Below are 17,889 nucleotides of genomic sequence, written 5' to 3'. Positions count from 1 at the left end.
GGCATAAATTACAGTTTATTTAAAAGTGAAGGGGGTGGCTCTTTTCACTGGGCTTTAGTTCATGGTATTTTTGGAAATCATTGTTATCTTACATGTATTTTCCATGACATCTAGCTCAATGTCAGTATTAAACAGGCACTCAGTAAGAATTTGACTTAATCTGAGCAGTTATTTCGATGGATGTGAGATCTCAGATAACTGGCATTTAACAATTATTTCTATTCCTCATGCCTGGTAAACAGTCATATGAACCATCTTTTGCCTCATCGGGTTAAAATTTTGTAAGGTCCATCTATCTGTAGCCAATAGATCATTCTAATAGTATGCAGTATCTTTTATAGTTATTATTTCCTTTCCAGTTTCACTGCTACTACCCTATATTTGGGCTTTGTTACCTTTTGCTTCGACTGTCCTAACAGATCCTAACCAGTTTTCCTGCTTTCGATTTCTGTTGCCATCCATTGTACCCACTCATGTCAGTTACATTTTTTAAAGCCCAACTGTAGTCATGTGACTTTCATGTTCACATCTTTTCAGTAGTTTCCCCATCACCTTTTGAATAAAATCCAGCCTATGGCATGGCACTCAAGCCTCTTCATGATCTATCTCATCTCTTACTCTTCCCCCACAGGCAAGACCATTAATTGCTAGACTTCTGCATCTCTTTATTTATATTATTTTCTTCTATTAAAAGGTTCTTCTTTTAGTGTCTCTACCAATTTCTACCTCTCCTTCAAAAAGGCCCAATTACAGTGCTACTTTTATAAAGCCTTTCCTACCTCCCCAATTAGAGTTAGTCTTTTTCATGTGTTTAATATTTATATTTCATGAAAGCTAAAACAAAAAGGCAGGATGTTGCCTGTAGGGTGACTCAGATTTTTTTTATTTTTAAAGCTCTGTGTGTGTCCACAAAATGATCAGGAAAGCACCTCAAGTATTGGGGTTAGGATTAAATTTTAGGGAGTAGACAAATTTGCCTGTATGGAATTCACGGATAAAGGGGATCAACTGTATATTAGTCAATACTTGTAACTGGACCATTCCTCTCATCTTCAAACCTAATGTCTAGATGTGTACTTGGTATCTTCAGTTGGAAAGCTGACATTTGTCTCAAATTTTAACATCTCCAAAACAATTCATAATTTCCTGCCAAAACTCAGAATCATTCTTGATTCTTCCCATTTCCCCACATCCTCGTGTCTTCTCATAATTTAATTCATCAGGAAGTACCATCAATTTTACCTCCAAAATATATATTCAATTTGACTACTTATTTTACTGTCTGTCACTTTAGCTTACAAGTAGCTTCTGTTGACTGCCTCCAATCCTTTCTCAGCACCCTGTAAAGAGTCTTTAAAAACAGATCACATGATCTTGTTTAAAACCAACATTTCGATAGCTTTTGCATTTTAAATCTAAACTTCTTTTGTACAGTATATGGCCTAGCATCTCCTTTTCTTTCTAAGTGGATTTTGCAATAGTTTCCTCTCTTTTGCTACCTCCAACTATAGTGATCTTTTTTCAGTTCTTTAACGTTTTCACAACCCAGAGCTTCCACATGAGCTATGGTAACACTTGTGGAACAATCTTGTCCCACTCTTTTTATAGCCTTTACATAAGTTGATGGCAAAGAAGAAAGTAAAATTGGCACAGTTTGGGCTTGCCTATCATTCCAGGGCCTATGAGATGGAAACAGTGTTCCCGCTGCTTTTCACTGATTGAGTACTTCAGACTTGATATTTGTTTAAAAGGAAAGATTGTTTCATCTTTTACCTGGGAAGCTGAAAGAACAGTGTTCACAGTTTTTCTCAAAGGAATTGCATTGAATATTTTAATAGGTTAAGATAGTTTTTAACCACCTAATTTCTCATCTTTTAGCAGTTAGTAAGTAAATTTAAATGACTCTGCAGTCATTGTCCTGAGTGAAATGGAGGTGCTATATAAGTGACTATGATGAAAAGTTTCCTGAAGGGATTAGTTAAATGAAGTGTTTGCAGATGTAAGTTTTGTGAGCTGCCAGTAAACGAGATGGGAAACTTCAGTTGGAGCTGCAAGACAGTTCAGTTGGCAAGGCTGACCACAGGAAATCAGAAAAAATAGGCTTGACTAGAGAGGATAGTATGAACTGAGAAATAGCACGAAAACTGACAAGTAAGATGGTGCTGTTGGGAAGCAGAATTAAAGTTTTATATTCCTGATATATATATTCCTGATGTGGATATGGCTCTGAGTCCAAACTCCTTTTTGGAGCTTCTCACCTTTTTTTGTGCGCTGCCTCTCCTCCCAATTCCAACACCCTCCCACATACATATAGTACTCAGAGATTAGAAGAGGCAGCATTGAAATGGCAAAAGAGCACAGAAGAAAGAAAATTAGAAGGAAGAGTGAGGAGACCTGGTTGTGCCATTAGCTGTCTGACTTTTAACAAGTTGTTTAAAATGCATCTATTTGACAGACCTGACGCAGTTACAGTCTGGTGCTTAGATTCCAGTGTAGATGCAAGAAAAAATGGTCCTCACTCACGCTTTCTGTCTGTCTGATTGTATTAGCCAAGATTTAAAGGGGTAACACACACACACACACACACACACACAGAGTTTTTACAAATCAAATTACCTTGTAAACAATTGAAGAGCTGGCTTTCCTCCAAAAGAAGACTCTAAAATCCGAGGGCTTTTATTAATGTTGCTTATGATCCAGCAGATTAAATTTGGATTAATTAGGAATTTAATCAGCTAAAATACAGCTTTTGTTTTGATTTTTTTTTCTGCTATAAGTCTTAGGGAAGCTTATAAATTGGGCTTTAGAGTATTAATGGTCTCTTTTTTCCAATTGCATATCCTATACAATAAAAGCCTAATATGCTAAGTGTCCTGTCGTCTGGTCGTTTGTTCAACCAAAGCATAATATGCTAATGATATGCTAAGGTTACTCAACCACTCACTATGATGTGCACTGACCTCTAGGGGGCAGATGCTCTGACTGGTAGGGTAGCTTGCTGCTGAGGTCTGGCCAATCGGGACTGAGTGAGAGAGGCCGGACACGCCCTGGAGCCCTCCCACGGTCCCTCCCCAGCCCCGAGTGCACCTGTGGGGTGCCTTGGCCTGGCCTGTGCCCTCTTGCAATCCGGGACAGCTCGGGTCGTCAGAGGGCCAGTTTTGGCCCGATCCCGCAGGCCAGGCTGATGGACCACTCTGGTGCATGGATTTGTGCACCAGGCCTCTAGTTCCTGATAATTTTCTACAATTACAGGTAATTAGGGATTACCTATTATTGAGGCCAACAAACTATGGTCTATGTACCAGATCTGGCCCTCCACCCGTGTTTTGGAGGGACATAGTCATACTCATTCATTTATGTGCCATCTATGGCTCTGTCTGGCCCCTTACTGAAAAATAATGGCTTTAGGATAGATCAGATCTATCATTTTATAGATGTAGAAAAAAGGATAATGAGTGAAATATTCTGAGACTACACTGGTGATTAGTGGTCAGAGTGCAAATATATTGTAGTTGAGTTCTTTTTCCTGCTTTTTATTATTTTTTGTTCAAGGGACAGATACTTGGGTGAGGTCAGAAAATAGATTTGTGGTACAGAATTTTGTTTATAAATTTATTGTTATATTATAAAACACAGTTATTAGGTTAGTAAATGGTCTATCAAGTATTACATAGCATAGCTATACAAAAGTCTTTTTTTTTTTTTTTAATCCTAAACCAAGGACATGCTTAGAGAGAGAAACATCAATCAGTTGCCTTCCATACATGCCCCAATGGGGGATCAAACCTGAGACCCAGGATGTGCTCTGTCTGGAAATCGAACCAGTGACCTTTCCGTGCACAGGACGACACTCAACCAACTAAGTCACTACAGCCAGGCAGAAATCTTTCATTTGAGTTGGGGGGGAAATTTTATTGTAGTATATTCTTTTTTCTGAGTTCAAATATTTGGTTTGATCTGCCAAGCAATTTGATAACAAGGGTCTTTTTTTTTTTTTTTTTTTTTTTTTGCAGCCAAATGGACGGACTGTTGAAGTGGCTGAGGAGGAAGTTGTCCGAACTCCTCGAAGTGTAACAGCTAAGCAGCCATTAGAGACAGATAAGAAAAATGAAAAGGTAAGTTGGGAGCATATAAAATTAGGTGCAATGCTTTAAAGAGAGTGACATGAAAAAAATTATGCATAACTCCTTCTCAGAAAAAAAAAACACAACAAACACACACACAGGTGACTGATTTCTGAGAACCAGGGTGCAGCTCCAGCTCTGTAGCACAGTGAGATGAAATACCATATTTTCCGGACCATAAGACGCACCAGTTTTTAGAGAAGGGAAATGAAGAAAAAAAGATTCTGAAACAAATAGTGTCCTAAAATATTTTATGTGCATTAAAACCCAACATCACAGTCATAAACACATGTAATCAACCCTGTAAAGTAAACAGCAGCATTTAGAACCATTTTAGAGCCGGGCAAGCACACAGAGACCACACAGAGCCGGGCAAGTAAAAAAACTTTTTTTTTACAGTATATGTGTAGGCTATATTTGGACCATAAGACGCAGGGACTTTTTCCCCCCACTTCTGGGGGGGGGAAAGTGCGTCTTATGGTCCGAAAAATATGGTATTTGCTACAGTTTCTTAATGCTTGCATTTTCAAAATAACTGAAGAACTGATGAAATCAATTCTTCCCCTGTAACCTAATGAAATTGGCCAAGGGCTAAGATAGCTGCAGGTAGGATGGCTTAATATGGAGAGTAGTTGTGGGGAAGAATTACATTTATGTCTGACTTTGTCTTTGGGAGAAAAATAAATAGTAAATGACTATATTAACAAATCAGCATACAATTTAGGGATTGTGACTTTATACTGTGAATAGTTTATATGTTTTAATATGGAATTATCCTCTCATTTAGTGTTTCCTTGTTTCTGGGCTTTCTCTTTACTAGCAAGCATTTTATACTTATCCCTGCTTTCGTTCTCTGAATTATTCTAGAAAATTTGTAATTGGACTAATTAATGAACTAGCATTTAACTCTGATTGACTAATCATATACAGATTGGGTGTATCAGCTGTAAGACCAGTTTGAGTATGTAAATTAACCCAACAAAGATGGTGGGTTAATTTGCATATGCAAGCACCATGGTGACAAAGCAGGTGTTCCACACTGCCCCCAGCTGTTTGGGGCCTCTGGGCAGTGTGGGAAGGCAGAAAGGTGGCTCCGGCCAGAGTGAAGGCGGTGCCAGCAGTGAGGGTAAGGAAGGCCCATTTTGCACAAATCTTCGTGCATCAGGCCTCTAGTATTTACATATATCTGGTAGGGACAAGTTATTGAGCATTTATTGGGTGTACTTTTAAGACTGTATAGAGCCGAAACCGGTTTGGCTCAGTGGATAGAGCGTCAGCCTGTGGACTGAAAGGTTCCAGGTTCGATTCTGGTCAAGGGCATGTACGTTGGTTGCAGGCACATCCCCAGTGGGGGTTGTGCGGGAGGCAGCTGATCGATGTTTCTCTCTCATTGATGTTTCTAACTCTCTATCTCTCTCCCTTCCTCTCTGTAAAAAAAAAAATCAATAAAATATACTTTTTTTTAAAAAAAAAAGACTGTATAGAATAGTTATACACATTGCTTTATTTATCCTCACAAGAGCATTGAGGCGACAGTATTACACCTATCTTACAAAAAAGACAGCTGAGGCTTAAATTACCCTAAGCTAATAAAAGTATAGTCTGTTCTAACCCAGACCCATCTGACTGCAAAGGTTCCAGATATGTAATATACCTCTTATTTGAAAACAAAAGTTTGTTAATAGTGCATTTCTGGAGTAAAAAGCTTAGCAAAATTTTCCTTTGGTATTGTGTTAGATTTCTGTTGTGACATAGATTTCTGTGCTTTTTATTGCTCTGTATTATTTCTGATCCACAATCTATTAGGTAGATAATAACGGCCCATTTTGTAGGTAAGGGCTCTAAAGCATAGAAGGATTTTGTGGTTTCACTAATTTCATACAGTTTCTGAAGTAAGATTTGAATCCCACTCATTCTGATATGCACTTTTTAATCATTTGACAGTACCTCCTCTCAATTGCTGTTGCTCTTTCAGTACAAAGCTTCTACTTTGGGTTTCTTGCCTATTTTCTTCAGTTTTTGCATAATAAATGCTGCAACTCATGGCTAGTGTTTCTCTTGAATAACTTGCATCTTGAATTTATGCTTTTTAACTTGGTTCAGTCCAAGTGAGACTCGTTTCAGGTAGTTTTTTATGCTAATGCACTGTATTTTTGTGTGTTTGAAATAAGGGATATTTTTAGACTTCTTACTTTTCTTTGTAAACAAACATTATCTTAGATCTACTTATTTATCTTAATATGCATTATTGTGTATTTGTTTTTCTCTCAGAGCCACACCTTGGGCACTTTGAGGAGTACAATTTGCCCATGCAGTAAATAATTGCACTCTAAGCTGTTACAGTGAACAACTTGTCCTATCAGTTGAGTGAGGTTCATAGATAAAACATTGTCTGAAAATTACATATGACAAGAGTTACAGATTTTGGCTCTGTAAAGGTCTTTATTTGGATATGAAGGTCGATGCTTCATTGATATTAGCAGAGTACACATAGGGCCATGATCCAGGCTGAACGCGCTATGCTATTAGATGCTGAAGGGGAATAAAGAGAAATGTAAGATATATTTACCCTCAGAGAGATTACTGTCTAATTAACGAAGAACAAGCACAAGAGAGAGATCAGGTAACAAGGCACTGAGTGTCAGGTATTCAGAGGAGTTAGATTATCCTATCTGCGTATCCAGAAGATTGACTAATTGGACTCTTAAGGATGGGGATGGTATTTCAGTAAGTATAAGGGATAAGACCAATTTTGGCAGGAGAGAGAAACAAATGAACACAATCAGGCATTATTCAGCTGAATCCAAAGAACATATTCAGACATACTCCAGGGAAAGACCTAGACAACTTTGACTGCTCAGGGTGGAGTGGGGATAGATAATCTTACATACAGATTTTGGGTGCATTAAGATGTATATATGAGTAACAAATTATTCTTACATCTATGCTTGTAAGGGTCTGAATTAAGATAAAAGTGTAAAGATTGCTAGAAGCAGAAACAGCAGAAGCAAAAACATACAAAATGTGGTCTCCATAAGGTTGTTCAGGATAATGTCAGTGGTATCTACTAAAATACTGATATCATTCATTATATGTATCAATGAGCTCTTACATTTTTATGATGGTGTACAAAATGCTTTCATCTGTCTTAACGCTGATTAACAACTTGATGGGGGATAATTATTTTTTTATACGGCTCATTAAAAAGGTTAGTGAATTGCCCAAGATCATAAGCTATATAGTAAGTAATACATCTCAATCTTCCTGAGGCAGCAGTTCCAAGTGTGGTCTGTGGAATCCTGAGAAGGGGTCACAGAAAACAAAACTATTTTTATAATAATTTAGACATTATTTACCTTATTTATTGTCTTAATATTTGCACTAATGGTGCAAAAGCAATAGTGGATGAAACTGCTGACTCAGCACAAATCAAGGCAGTGACATCAAACTACTAATAGTGGTTTTCTTTACTGCAATCCACTTGTAGTAAAAATAAATAAATACCAGTTTCACTTAATAGTGTCCTTGATGATGCATTGAAAATAATTATTAGTTTTATAAATCTTGACCTTTGAATGCATGCTTTTTAATTATCCTATATGATGAAATGGGAAGTATGTATAAAGTGTGCTGGGTACTGAAAAAAACACTTGTACAATTAAGTTGCAAGCTGGATTAGCAGCTTCATTATGTTCACTTTTACTTGAAAGGACAACTTGCTATTCAGACTTAGATATTTGCAGACATTTTCTCAAAAATAACCATGAGCTTGACAACATACCAGTACTTAAAGAATTTCCGATGAGATCAGTTATGATTTTAACAAATGTGATTTTTAAAAAATATTGTGCGTAATGGAATATTTTAACATTTTGGGAGATGTATATACTCAGTGAACCAATTTTTTCCAAATGACCAATGCTTGCATATTACAAAATCAAGTGTAAAAGATTCATTCAAAGTGCAAGATAGAACAATGGGTATTAATGTAATATAGACAGTTTGTTGATGCAGTCTCAGATTCCATATTGTAACAATTTTTAAGAAACTGCCAACTGACAGATTTTGATGTAATATTTTGTTCATGACTTCCTATTGCTTTTACTCCACAATCTGACCATAACCTAAAGGCGCCCTGCCCTGCCTGTGGTTCAGATTTCTTTGTTTACCTCTTGCCCTCTTTAAACACTAAACACATTGGTTATTTTTCTTTTTGTTAAATATTATAGATGTCAGTTCACCAAAAACATAAGGACCAGTACTTTTCAGAATAGAGAATTAATAAATTGACTAAGGATTACATTCAAAACCTATTTACCTGGTGTGTTAAGTAGCTGATTGCAAAATAAAATGTCACTTGAAATTTGTACAGTATCACTTTTGTGATAGCTTTGATGCTATACAAATATTAGGTCATACTCCCTAAGCTGATCTTTTCAACATGAATTGGGCACTGCCCTGCCTTTCTTTATTCTTTGCCATTGTTTAAAATAGCAAAATCTGCTAAAAGAGCAGTTAGCCAGCCATTTAAGTAGATCTACTTTTGCTGCCAACATATATCTTTTGCCACTCTAATAAGTGATAATACTTCCATTTTGAGTATTGTCTAGTCTTCAAGTTAAGAAGCTAAAGGTAAAGATGAGCTTAATTATGGAAGTCATTTTTGTGTTTTCTTTGATGACCAGCTTTAAAAAAAAGACAAAATTTTGTGATATTTTAAGTTCTATGAATTTGAGAACAAATTACTCTTGGTCTTAGAACTACTTTAGCATGTGCTTTTAGGACCCTGGTCTCCATTCAGAGACCAGGAGTGTATAAGAAGATCCATTGGGATGAAGTGGGGAGGAAATAAAGACTTTTTATGTGTACTTAGTTTTATATTAAAAAAGCAAAGTAAGTTTTACTCATATGTGACAGTCATCGACATCCTCATTTGCGATGTTAAATGGGTAGTAAGACACTATATGGGAGGGATTCTGAGAAGAATGGAGTTACAGTTGAAAAAGTACTCATTGGTTCTTTGCTTATAGTATATCCTGACAGATTGCAACATCTGTGTGCTCCATTCCATGGGTTAATTGATTGTATTACCCAATTTAAACTAAACTTTTAGTAAACAGTCTACCAAGAAGCTACAGTTGCAGATGATAGTAATGCAGGTAAACAGCTAGAAAAACAGTAGTCATTAGTATTCATACAAGAACCCTGACAGCCACATCATCATGAGGTTAAGATGATTTAAACGGGGTGGGAACCTTTGTTCTGCCAAGGGCCATTTGAATATTTATAACAACATTCTCAGGCCATACAAAATTATCAGCTTAAAAATTAGCCTGCTATATTTGATCAAACATTTAATTCATCCCTAATGCCTTAACAGAACCAGACCAAATGATTTCAAGGGTCTTATACCTTATACGGCCCACGGGCTGCATGTTGCCCAACCCTGATTTAAACAGGTCTCATTAGATACTGGTTACCCAAAATTGAAACCATCAAGGAAGATTTTTGAAATAGGAATATAATTCTACTTTTGCTTAAAATGAAACCAACAACTCCATAGAATATGCCAGAATTTATTTTAGGGTAGTTTACTAGGGGAAGATTGGGCCAAAGCGAACAGATGGCTTAGCAGTTTGCACAAATTATTCTTCACTACCAAACCCTATACAGTCCTTTTTTTTTCATGTTCTCCTGATTGAAAAGACAAGGGGGCCATATCTCCTGGTAGCCTTGTGATAGATGGTTGCTTATACTTGATACTGTTACCAGTTTGATATTTATCTCAGTTGTCATGGGATTCTGGATGTTGCTGACCGAAATATTTATGGCTACATTTTAAGGAACACAGATAATCATCAACTAAAGGGCTTTGATATGCTGCTTGTTAAGAACAATGGAGTTAGTCAGAGGTCACAGCATGAAACGTAAAAAGGAAATGAAATCCAGGACACAGATATGGAGTTGGTTTTGTTCACATCTACATCTATACACTCATTCTTCTCTCAGAAGTACTTTATTTATTTATTATTTATTTATTTATATTATGCAAACTTACATATATATTTAACATGAAACACTGACAGGTTTCTTCTAATGAGACTATTATAGTGTAAATTTTTTTTGTAATACCTATATTGTGTGTATGAGATGGAGAAAAGACAAATGGTGAGATTATAAAAGAAGCCAGTAGGAAAATACTTACTTTAGAAACAGATTTTTCTAATCAATTCTAATGTTTTAACTGACATCTATTTCAAATAATGTTGGAGGTTTTTGGTTAAGGGTAGTTTGCTTCATGCTGCATCTAAGCTCCTGCCTGTGTCTGATGGTCTACAGACTTCCTCAAGAATAGATGTTTTTTTCCTTCTTCATCTTTGGTATATCAGTATCTATCATGAGCTATTCAAATGAAGCAAACTAAAGATTATATTGAAAATATAATGGCCCTAGTTGGTTTGGCTCAGTGGATAGAATGTTGGCCTGCGGACCAAAGGGTCCCGGGTTCAATTCCGGTCAAGGGAATGTACTTTGATTGCAGGCTCCCCCCCCCCGATCAGGAACATGCATGAGGCAACCAGTCGATATGTTTCCTCACATTGATATTTCTTTCTGTCTTTCCCTCTCTCTTCTACTCTCTCTAAAAGAAAAAGAAACCAATGGAAAATATCCTTGGGTGAGGATAAAATATACATATATATATATATATATATATATATAACGAAATGTCTTATTTTCTTACCTTCAAGAAGTTCACGTTATCATTAGGAAAACTATGAATACTAGCACAGTATTGGGAATGTCACAAAAAGTTTGTGACAAATGACAAAAATTATGGCCGTTTTAAATATTTAGATTCAAGATTATGTAATGAAGGTTGAGAAAAAGGGGAAGTGACATGGATAACACAAATGTGGTGGAACTTAAGCTGGGTTAAGGAAAAGATCATTTCGTGGGTTGAACATCAGTACAGTACGGGAAGAGATGGTTCAGGGGCCAATACAATCACCCTGCACCCTGGCTACAGCACTTTATTTTAACAGAAATCCAGTCAGTGCAGCTTGGGCAAAGACAGGCATGTTTCCAGGTGACAGTCTTGTTGGATCCAAGTGGTTATGTGTGTGAATAAAAGACTACAGGTTGAGATTAGTTTGTGGAAGAACTTAAATGTAGGACATTATTAATGGCGTCTTAGCTGGTAGGGAATGTTAGCTAATTGGACTGGTGTAGATATATTGGGAGATGAGCATTGGAAGGGAAGCCCTTGAGGATAAGAATTTCTCCTAATGTCTCATTTACATGTCCATTTATCCTATTCGATTATAGCACAATTTCCATAAGTAGAGACTTTTTTTCAGTTCTCTATACTGAGTTCCTAAAACAATGTCTGGCATATAGTAGGTATTTAATAAATCTTGATTGTCTGGAGACCATTCAGGAGAGACTAGTTTAGTAATCCACCCGGACGGATTCTTGGTGGAGCCTTTCAACAAATTGGAGTTGAGAGCTGGAGGCCGAATTATGATAACAAGGAAGCCAAAAGAGTGTGTGTGTTCCCAGTTGTCTTTCAATAGTATTAGTTATAGTAGAACTGCTCAGAAGTAAGACATTCACTTCAGTTGGATGGCTGGAACAAAGTAGTAGTATGTATGCATGTTTATTTAAAGCTTTTAATAATATGTTATTAAGTCTCTTCTGAGTATTTTGTTTAATTAGCTACTTTTAAAAATAATAGTAAAATCAAATAAGACTGAAGCCTAAACAAAGATAATTTTTTGTTTTTCTGCATATTTTAGTGACAAATCACAGTACATGTCAGTGTGAATGTAATTTCTATTTTTATATAGTTTCCTAACAATCTGCTTTCATATCTATTTAATCTATTAAAGAAGCGTATTATGTGAAGTTAGTAGGAATTTTTGTCCCAAATGACAGTTGGGAAAAAGGGTTTAGAGTGAGTTAGCCCCAAATCATGTATTTAATGCATGATTAAATTTGTATTTGGAGTTAAATATAGAAAGAGAATAGCAGAGTATTTGTAAGAGCAGGCTCTGGAGTCAGAACTGGATGTTAGTCCTGGATTTACCACATAATAAACCCTATGATCTTAGCCAATGTATATGTCCTTATGGCAGTGGTTCTCAACCTTTCCAATGCCGTGACCCTTTAATACAGCTCCTCATGTTGTGGTGACCCCCAACCATAAAATTATTTTCGTTGCTACTTCATAACTGTAATTTTGCTACTGTTAATGAATCATAATGTAAATATCTGTGTTTTCCGATGGTCTTAGGCTCTACAGGTTGAGAACCGCTAGCAGAGTCACCTAAGACCATCGGAAAACATAGATATTTACATTACGAACATGAGGAGCCGTATTAAAGGGTCACAGCATTAGAAAGGTTGAGAACTACTGCTTTATGGCCTCAGTTTTCTTATAAGTAAAATGGAGTACCACTTTTAGTTAGTTCCTATAGTTTTGCATTGTCCAGTATGGTAGCCACTTGCCACATGTGGCTGTTTAAGCAGTCTTGCTCTTACTCTTTTTTTTTTTTTTATTGATTTATTTTTTTTTTATTGATTTTTCACAGAGAGGAAGGGAGAGGGATAGAGAGCTAGAAACATCGATGATGAGAGAAACATCGACCAGCTGCCTCCTGCCTCCTGCACACCCCCACTGGGGATGTGCCCACAACCAATGTACATGCCCTTGACAGCAATCAAACCTGGGACCTTTCAGTCCTCAGGCCAACGCTCTATCCACTGAGCCAAACCGGTTTTGGCTGCTCTTACTCTTTTTTTTGTTTTTGTTTTTTTTTTAATATATTTTGTTGATTTTGTACAGAGAGGAAGGGAGAGAGATAGAGAGTTAGAAACATCGATGAGAGATAGACATCGATCAGCTGCCTCTTGCACACCCCCTACTGGGGATGCGCCCGCAACCAAGGTACATGCCCTTGACCGGAATCGAACCCGGGACCTTTCAGTCCCCAAGCCGACGCTCTATCCATTGAGCCAAACCGGTCTTGGCTGGCTGCTCTTACTCTTATTAGGTGTGTTTTTTTACTGATTAAATTTCAAAATGATAGTACTTTGGATGTGTTGGAATAAATGTTTTATTAAAATTAATGTTATCTATTTCTCTTCACTTTTCAACACGTGTCTTAGAAAATTTTAAATTACATATGTGCTTCTATTGGTCAGTACTGCTCCAGATCAGGGGTTGACAAACTCCCAACTCTCCAAATCAAGCCAGGTGTCTATTTTTGTTAATATTTTATTGGAACACAGTCACACCCATTCAGTTATATACTGTAGATGGCTACTTTCATGCTACAGTGGCAGGGTTGTGTGGTTGCTACATGTATAATCATATGGTCTACAAAGCCTAAAATATTTACTGTTTTTATAGGAAAAGTTTGCCAACCCATTCTCTAGACCAGTGGTCCCAACCTTTTTTGGTTTTTGGCCATGCCCCACCTAATCATCTCTAAAATCCTGATGCCCCCCCAATGACATATAATTCTTATTATTCAAAAAGTGAACTCCTCTTCACATGGAAGAGGCCTAAAAGGCCATTAACTTAGCCTAAACAAGCTTCCAAAGAACATGGCATCAATGAAAGAGGAAAATAAAAGAATGAAAGGACAGTTAAAGTAATGAGGAAGAAATCACTTAAATTGTTAAAGAAATAATAATATGAAGTGATATGAAAAAATAGCAAATAAAGTTTCAAAACATATAACAGAGAATTGAAATGCATAAATGTGTCACAACTAGAGGCCCAGTGCACGAAATTCGTGTGAGGGGCTTGGCCCTCAAGGCCCCTCCCCCACTCACCCACTGGTCATTCCAGAAGGTCCTTCCACCATCTAGCATATTAGCTCTTTATTATATAGGATATATATTTATATGCTGTATATGAGGCCCCTATAACCATAAGAAATGCAAAAAATTCACTGTTAATAACTCATTCTCAAATTGCCCCCCCTAAAAATCAAATTGGCCCACGTTGGGAACCACTACTCTAGACGGTGTATTGACAGATGCTCAGTGTTGCTATCTTTACTTAAGAGTGGATATCAGAGACCATCAGAAGACTCATGGTGGGTGCCACTGGGGAAAAGGTGGCAAGGAGGGACTGCTATTGGGTGTCACATTTCTTTTTTGAGATGATGAAAATGTTCTGGATTGGATAATGATGGTAGTTATGCAACTTCTGATTTCTTAATTTTTAAAAAGTGAATATGAACCTGGTTTGGTAGATGTGATAAAATAGGACATTATACATGATACATATTAATGATAATAAAAACATACAACAAAACAAACAAATTCAAATGAACTATGGGGAATGTAAACAAAATTTAATAATTTTTATATGCTCCCATTATCAAAGATAATTTATAATCACCTTTAAGAGGTCATGTTACTTGAGAATATTTGCAAGTAGTTTATTGATAGAAAAAGCAGTTAGATGTCATTTCTTGCCTTACTCAGTCTTTTTACTGCTTACCCATAAAAAAGACTTAAGAAGATACAATCTCTTTTTAGTTATAAACTTTAAGACAGTATGCAACAATATGCACATAGTTAATCTCAATAAATAGTTAAATGAGTGAATACAAAGTATAAATAACCACTTATGTCTACTAATTTTCTGGAAACAATCTAAATATAGAAATTGTGGCTTTTAGAAGTTTATTAGTAAGCTTTTGAAATAAGAAAATATTAGCAGAAGGGAGTTGGCAGGCCATTCCAAAACGTCCGTGTCTTGTGTGTTTTTTCTTAAATGAATTATTAAGCATCTGCTACAGGTTGGGGCAAAGTAGGTTTACAGTTAGGATTACACAAAACACAGTTAATTTCTTATATTCTTTATTGTATTACTAGTGGCTCAGTGCATGAAATTTATGCACATTCAAAGGGAATTAATTAAAGGAAATATTTTAATATGGCTGTTTGCCCTTTCTCTATAATAGAAGTGTCAGAGGTGAAAGAAAATTAGTAAAATGTACATAAAAATCTCCCTCCTGTCAGAGTCTGGGGTGCACTGTGGGACCTAGAGTCAAGACCCCGCCCACTACCCACATGTGCTTCGAAAGCACAGGAGACCCAAACCCTGCTGGCCCCACCCCTGTCAAGCCCCTGGGGGCCGGGGGGGTGAGGGGGTAAGAGAACTCAGGTCCACCGGCCTGGCTGGGCAGGAGGGCGCAGCCTGAGGTCCCCTGTCAAGCCCCACCAGGCGGGGGGCATGGCCTTAGGTCCCTCACTCTGGCCAGGCACCATGTAGCTTCAGGTCCCTGCTGTTCGGTCGAGGCATTATGGCATCCTGACTAATTTGCATATTCCTCGATTATATAGATAGATTTTCCATATGAACAACTGTAAGCCTACTTTTGCCCCACCCTGTATTTACAAATTCTAGGTATTTGCACATTGCTTTTATTTTATTTTTTTAAATATATTTTATTGATTTTTTTACAGAGAGGAAGGGAGATAGAGAAACATCGATCGGCTGCCTCTTTCACACCTACTGGGGATGTGTCCGCAACTCAGGTACATGCCCTTGACTGGAATTGAACCTGAGACCTTTTAGTCTGCATGCAGGCCGATGCTCTATCCACTGAGCCAAACTGGTTAGGGCTGCACATTGCTTTTAAACTGACAAAATATTACCTACTTTGTACAATTGACTCAATTTGTTATACATAGGGTATGCCAACAGTCTTTATGAAATCCAAACCCATTAATCGGACATCATTTTTCTTCTGAACACTAGCATTAGGTTTTTATTTTAATGCTTTAAAAACACCAAATTATTGCACTTTATTTATTATTTAAATTAGGATAGCATGATGTTTGAGGGCACAGACTTTGGAGCCAGATAGACCTATTTCCAAATTTGACTCAACGATTTACTGTGTGACCCAGAACAGTCTCTTTAATATTTAACATCTCTAAGTCTTCATTTTCTCATCTCTAAAATAGGAATAATACCTTTTCCATTGAGTTTTTTTAAGGAATAAAAAAAGTAGTGTAAAATACTTAGCATTTAGTAACTACTCAATAAATGATAACCTTGTATTATTGCCATTTTAGTATGTTAATTTTTTAGATCAAACATTAATTTTTTTGATTGCCAGTATCATACATTATGTATTTTACTGACTCCTACCTTTTCAAAACATGAAATATTAAGTAACATTTTATTTTACTTTCAGTCAAAGAAAAATAAGAAGAAATCAAAGTCAGATGCTAAAGCAGTGCAAAACAGTTCACGCCATGATGGGAAGGAAGTTGATGAAGGTACTTGAGCAAGTGAAAGGACTGTAGAAAAAAAATTTATTTTTTTTTTTTTACCAAGGTGCATTATATTAAAGTTGCGTTTGTTTTGTTTAATCTGTATCTAGCTCTTCTTTTTAATGACTATAGATCTTAATGTAGAGATCTATGACATTGTTAGGAAACACTTCGTTATCTAAATTAAGGATCTAACAGTGCTTTTCCTAAAAGGAACTGTCTTAAAACTTAAGGTCTAACTCAATATCTTGAGCAATTAAAAAGCCATTTGTTTTGACTTTGTTTTCTAGATATAGTTTAGGTTTTCCCTCATTGTTCTTAAATATGCTATCCCTAGAAGGCTGTGCACAATTTTTTTGAGTGAGCATTTATTGTTATTGCCTAATAAGCCCATTTATTAGTAGTTATGTATAACACTCTCCTATCAGTTCTATTGAGCAAAAGAAAAATATACAAGATGACTTCTGTGTCATTTTTTTCTAAGCTATAGGAGATAGATTTGATTAAAATTATGAGACTAAATAATGGCAATTAGCTGCCTAAAACAATATATTGAGATTAGAATAAATCTTAGGATAAATTGTTATAATCAGCACTCCTATTAAATAACAGTTAATATCTAAATTTATCATGCTATCTTGTGTGCACTGCTCCATTTCCCTTTTTCTCCCCCAAACCTCCCAAAAAATGCAAAAAAAAAAAAAAAAACACAACACAACACAACATTACAACTTTTTTGTTTTCCCCTTACTGAATAACATTTTTTTTTCTGGGGCTATGTCAGGAGCCTGGGAAACTAAAATTAGTCACAGAGAAAAACGACAGCAACGTAAACGTGATAAGGTACAGACTGACTCTGGTTCATTGGATTCAACTATCCCTGGGATAGAAAATACCATCACAGTTACCACCGATCAGCTTACAACCGCATCATTTCCTGTTGGTTCCAAGAAGAATAAAGGTATATTAGTGGAATGTAAGAGTGATACATCAAATCCAACTTCTTTAAATCTAATGTACAAAAATATCATTTAGTAAAAATCTGATTATTTTGAACTAGTTACATCATTGTGCTGGTAGACCCTTCTTTGTGAGAGCATTGTGGACCACGTCTTGGTTTTTCTGATACCAGCAGTGGTTATTTGTTATATACTGCTTAAAGAATGGCCTATTACATTAAAATTGACTTGAGTCGCATGAGAAAATGATGTTATCTCTTTTTTCTCGTGTATATTGCTTTGCCCCAACTCTCTTACATCTCCATTTCTTATAGTGTATAATATGTTAAATGCAATTATTTGTCATTGTTCTGCATGTGGTGCTTTTATTCCAAGATGAAACAAGCATGTTCTGGCAGTGCAGGTTCTATCTGTATTTCTCACAACCCCAAATGTTTGAGAATGCTGTAGGTGTTTGATAAAGCTAGATTGGAACTTCAGAGGTTCTTCCCAAGTATCTCCAA

General features: G+C 36.5%; 1 protein-coding gene across 9 annotated transcripts in view; it reads left to right on the top strand.

The window, feature by feature from the left end:
* Positions 1–17,889, top strand: part of MTDH (metadherin) — a 50,286-nt gene that overhangs the window by 4,039 nt on the left and 28,358 nt on the right. For 5 of the 9 annotated variants that reach the window (XM_084864558.1, XM_084864564.1, XM_084864557.1 and 2 more), the window contains exons 2-5: positions 4,014–4,115; positions 15,612–15,683; positions 16,349–16,433; positions 17,212–17,388. In XM_084864558.1, the coding sequence (XP_084720684.1) occupies positions 4,014–4,115; positions 15,612–15,683; positions 16,349–16,433; positions 17,212–17,388 (436 nt within the window). The remainder of the gene's footprint in view (positions 1–4,013; positions 4,116–15,611; positions 15,684–16,348; positions 16,434–17,211; positions 17,389–17,889) is intronic. The other 4 variants (XM_084864559.1, XM_084864565.1, XM_084864562.1 and 1 more) reach the window with 1 other exon arrangement.

Source organism: Pipistrellus hanaki, assembly GCF_964339955.1.
Source record: "Pipistrellus hanaki genome assembly, chromosome: 17".
NCBI classification, from domain to species: Eukaryota; Metazoa; Chordata; class Mammalia; order Chiroptera; family Vespertilionidae; genus Pipistrellus; species Pipistrellus hanaki.
Note: the sequence above shows the minus strand (reverse complement) of the source record. Positions and strands in the feature narration are given on the sequence as shown.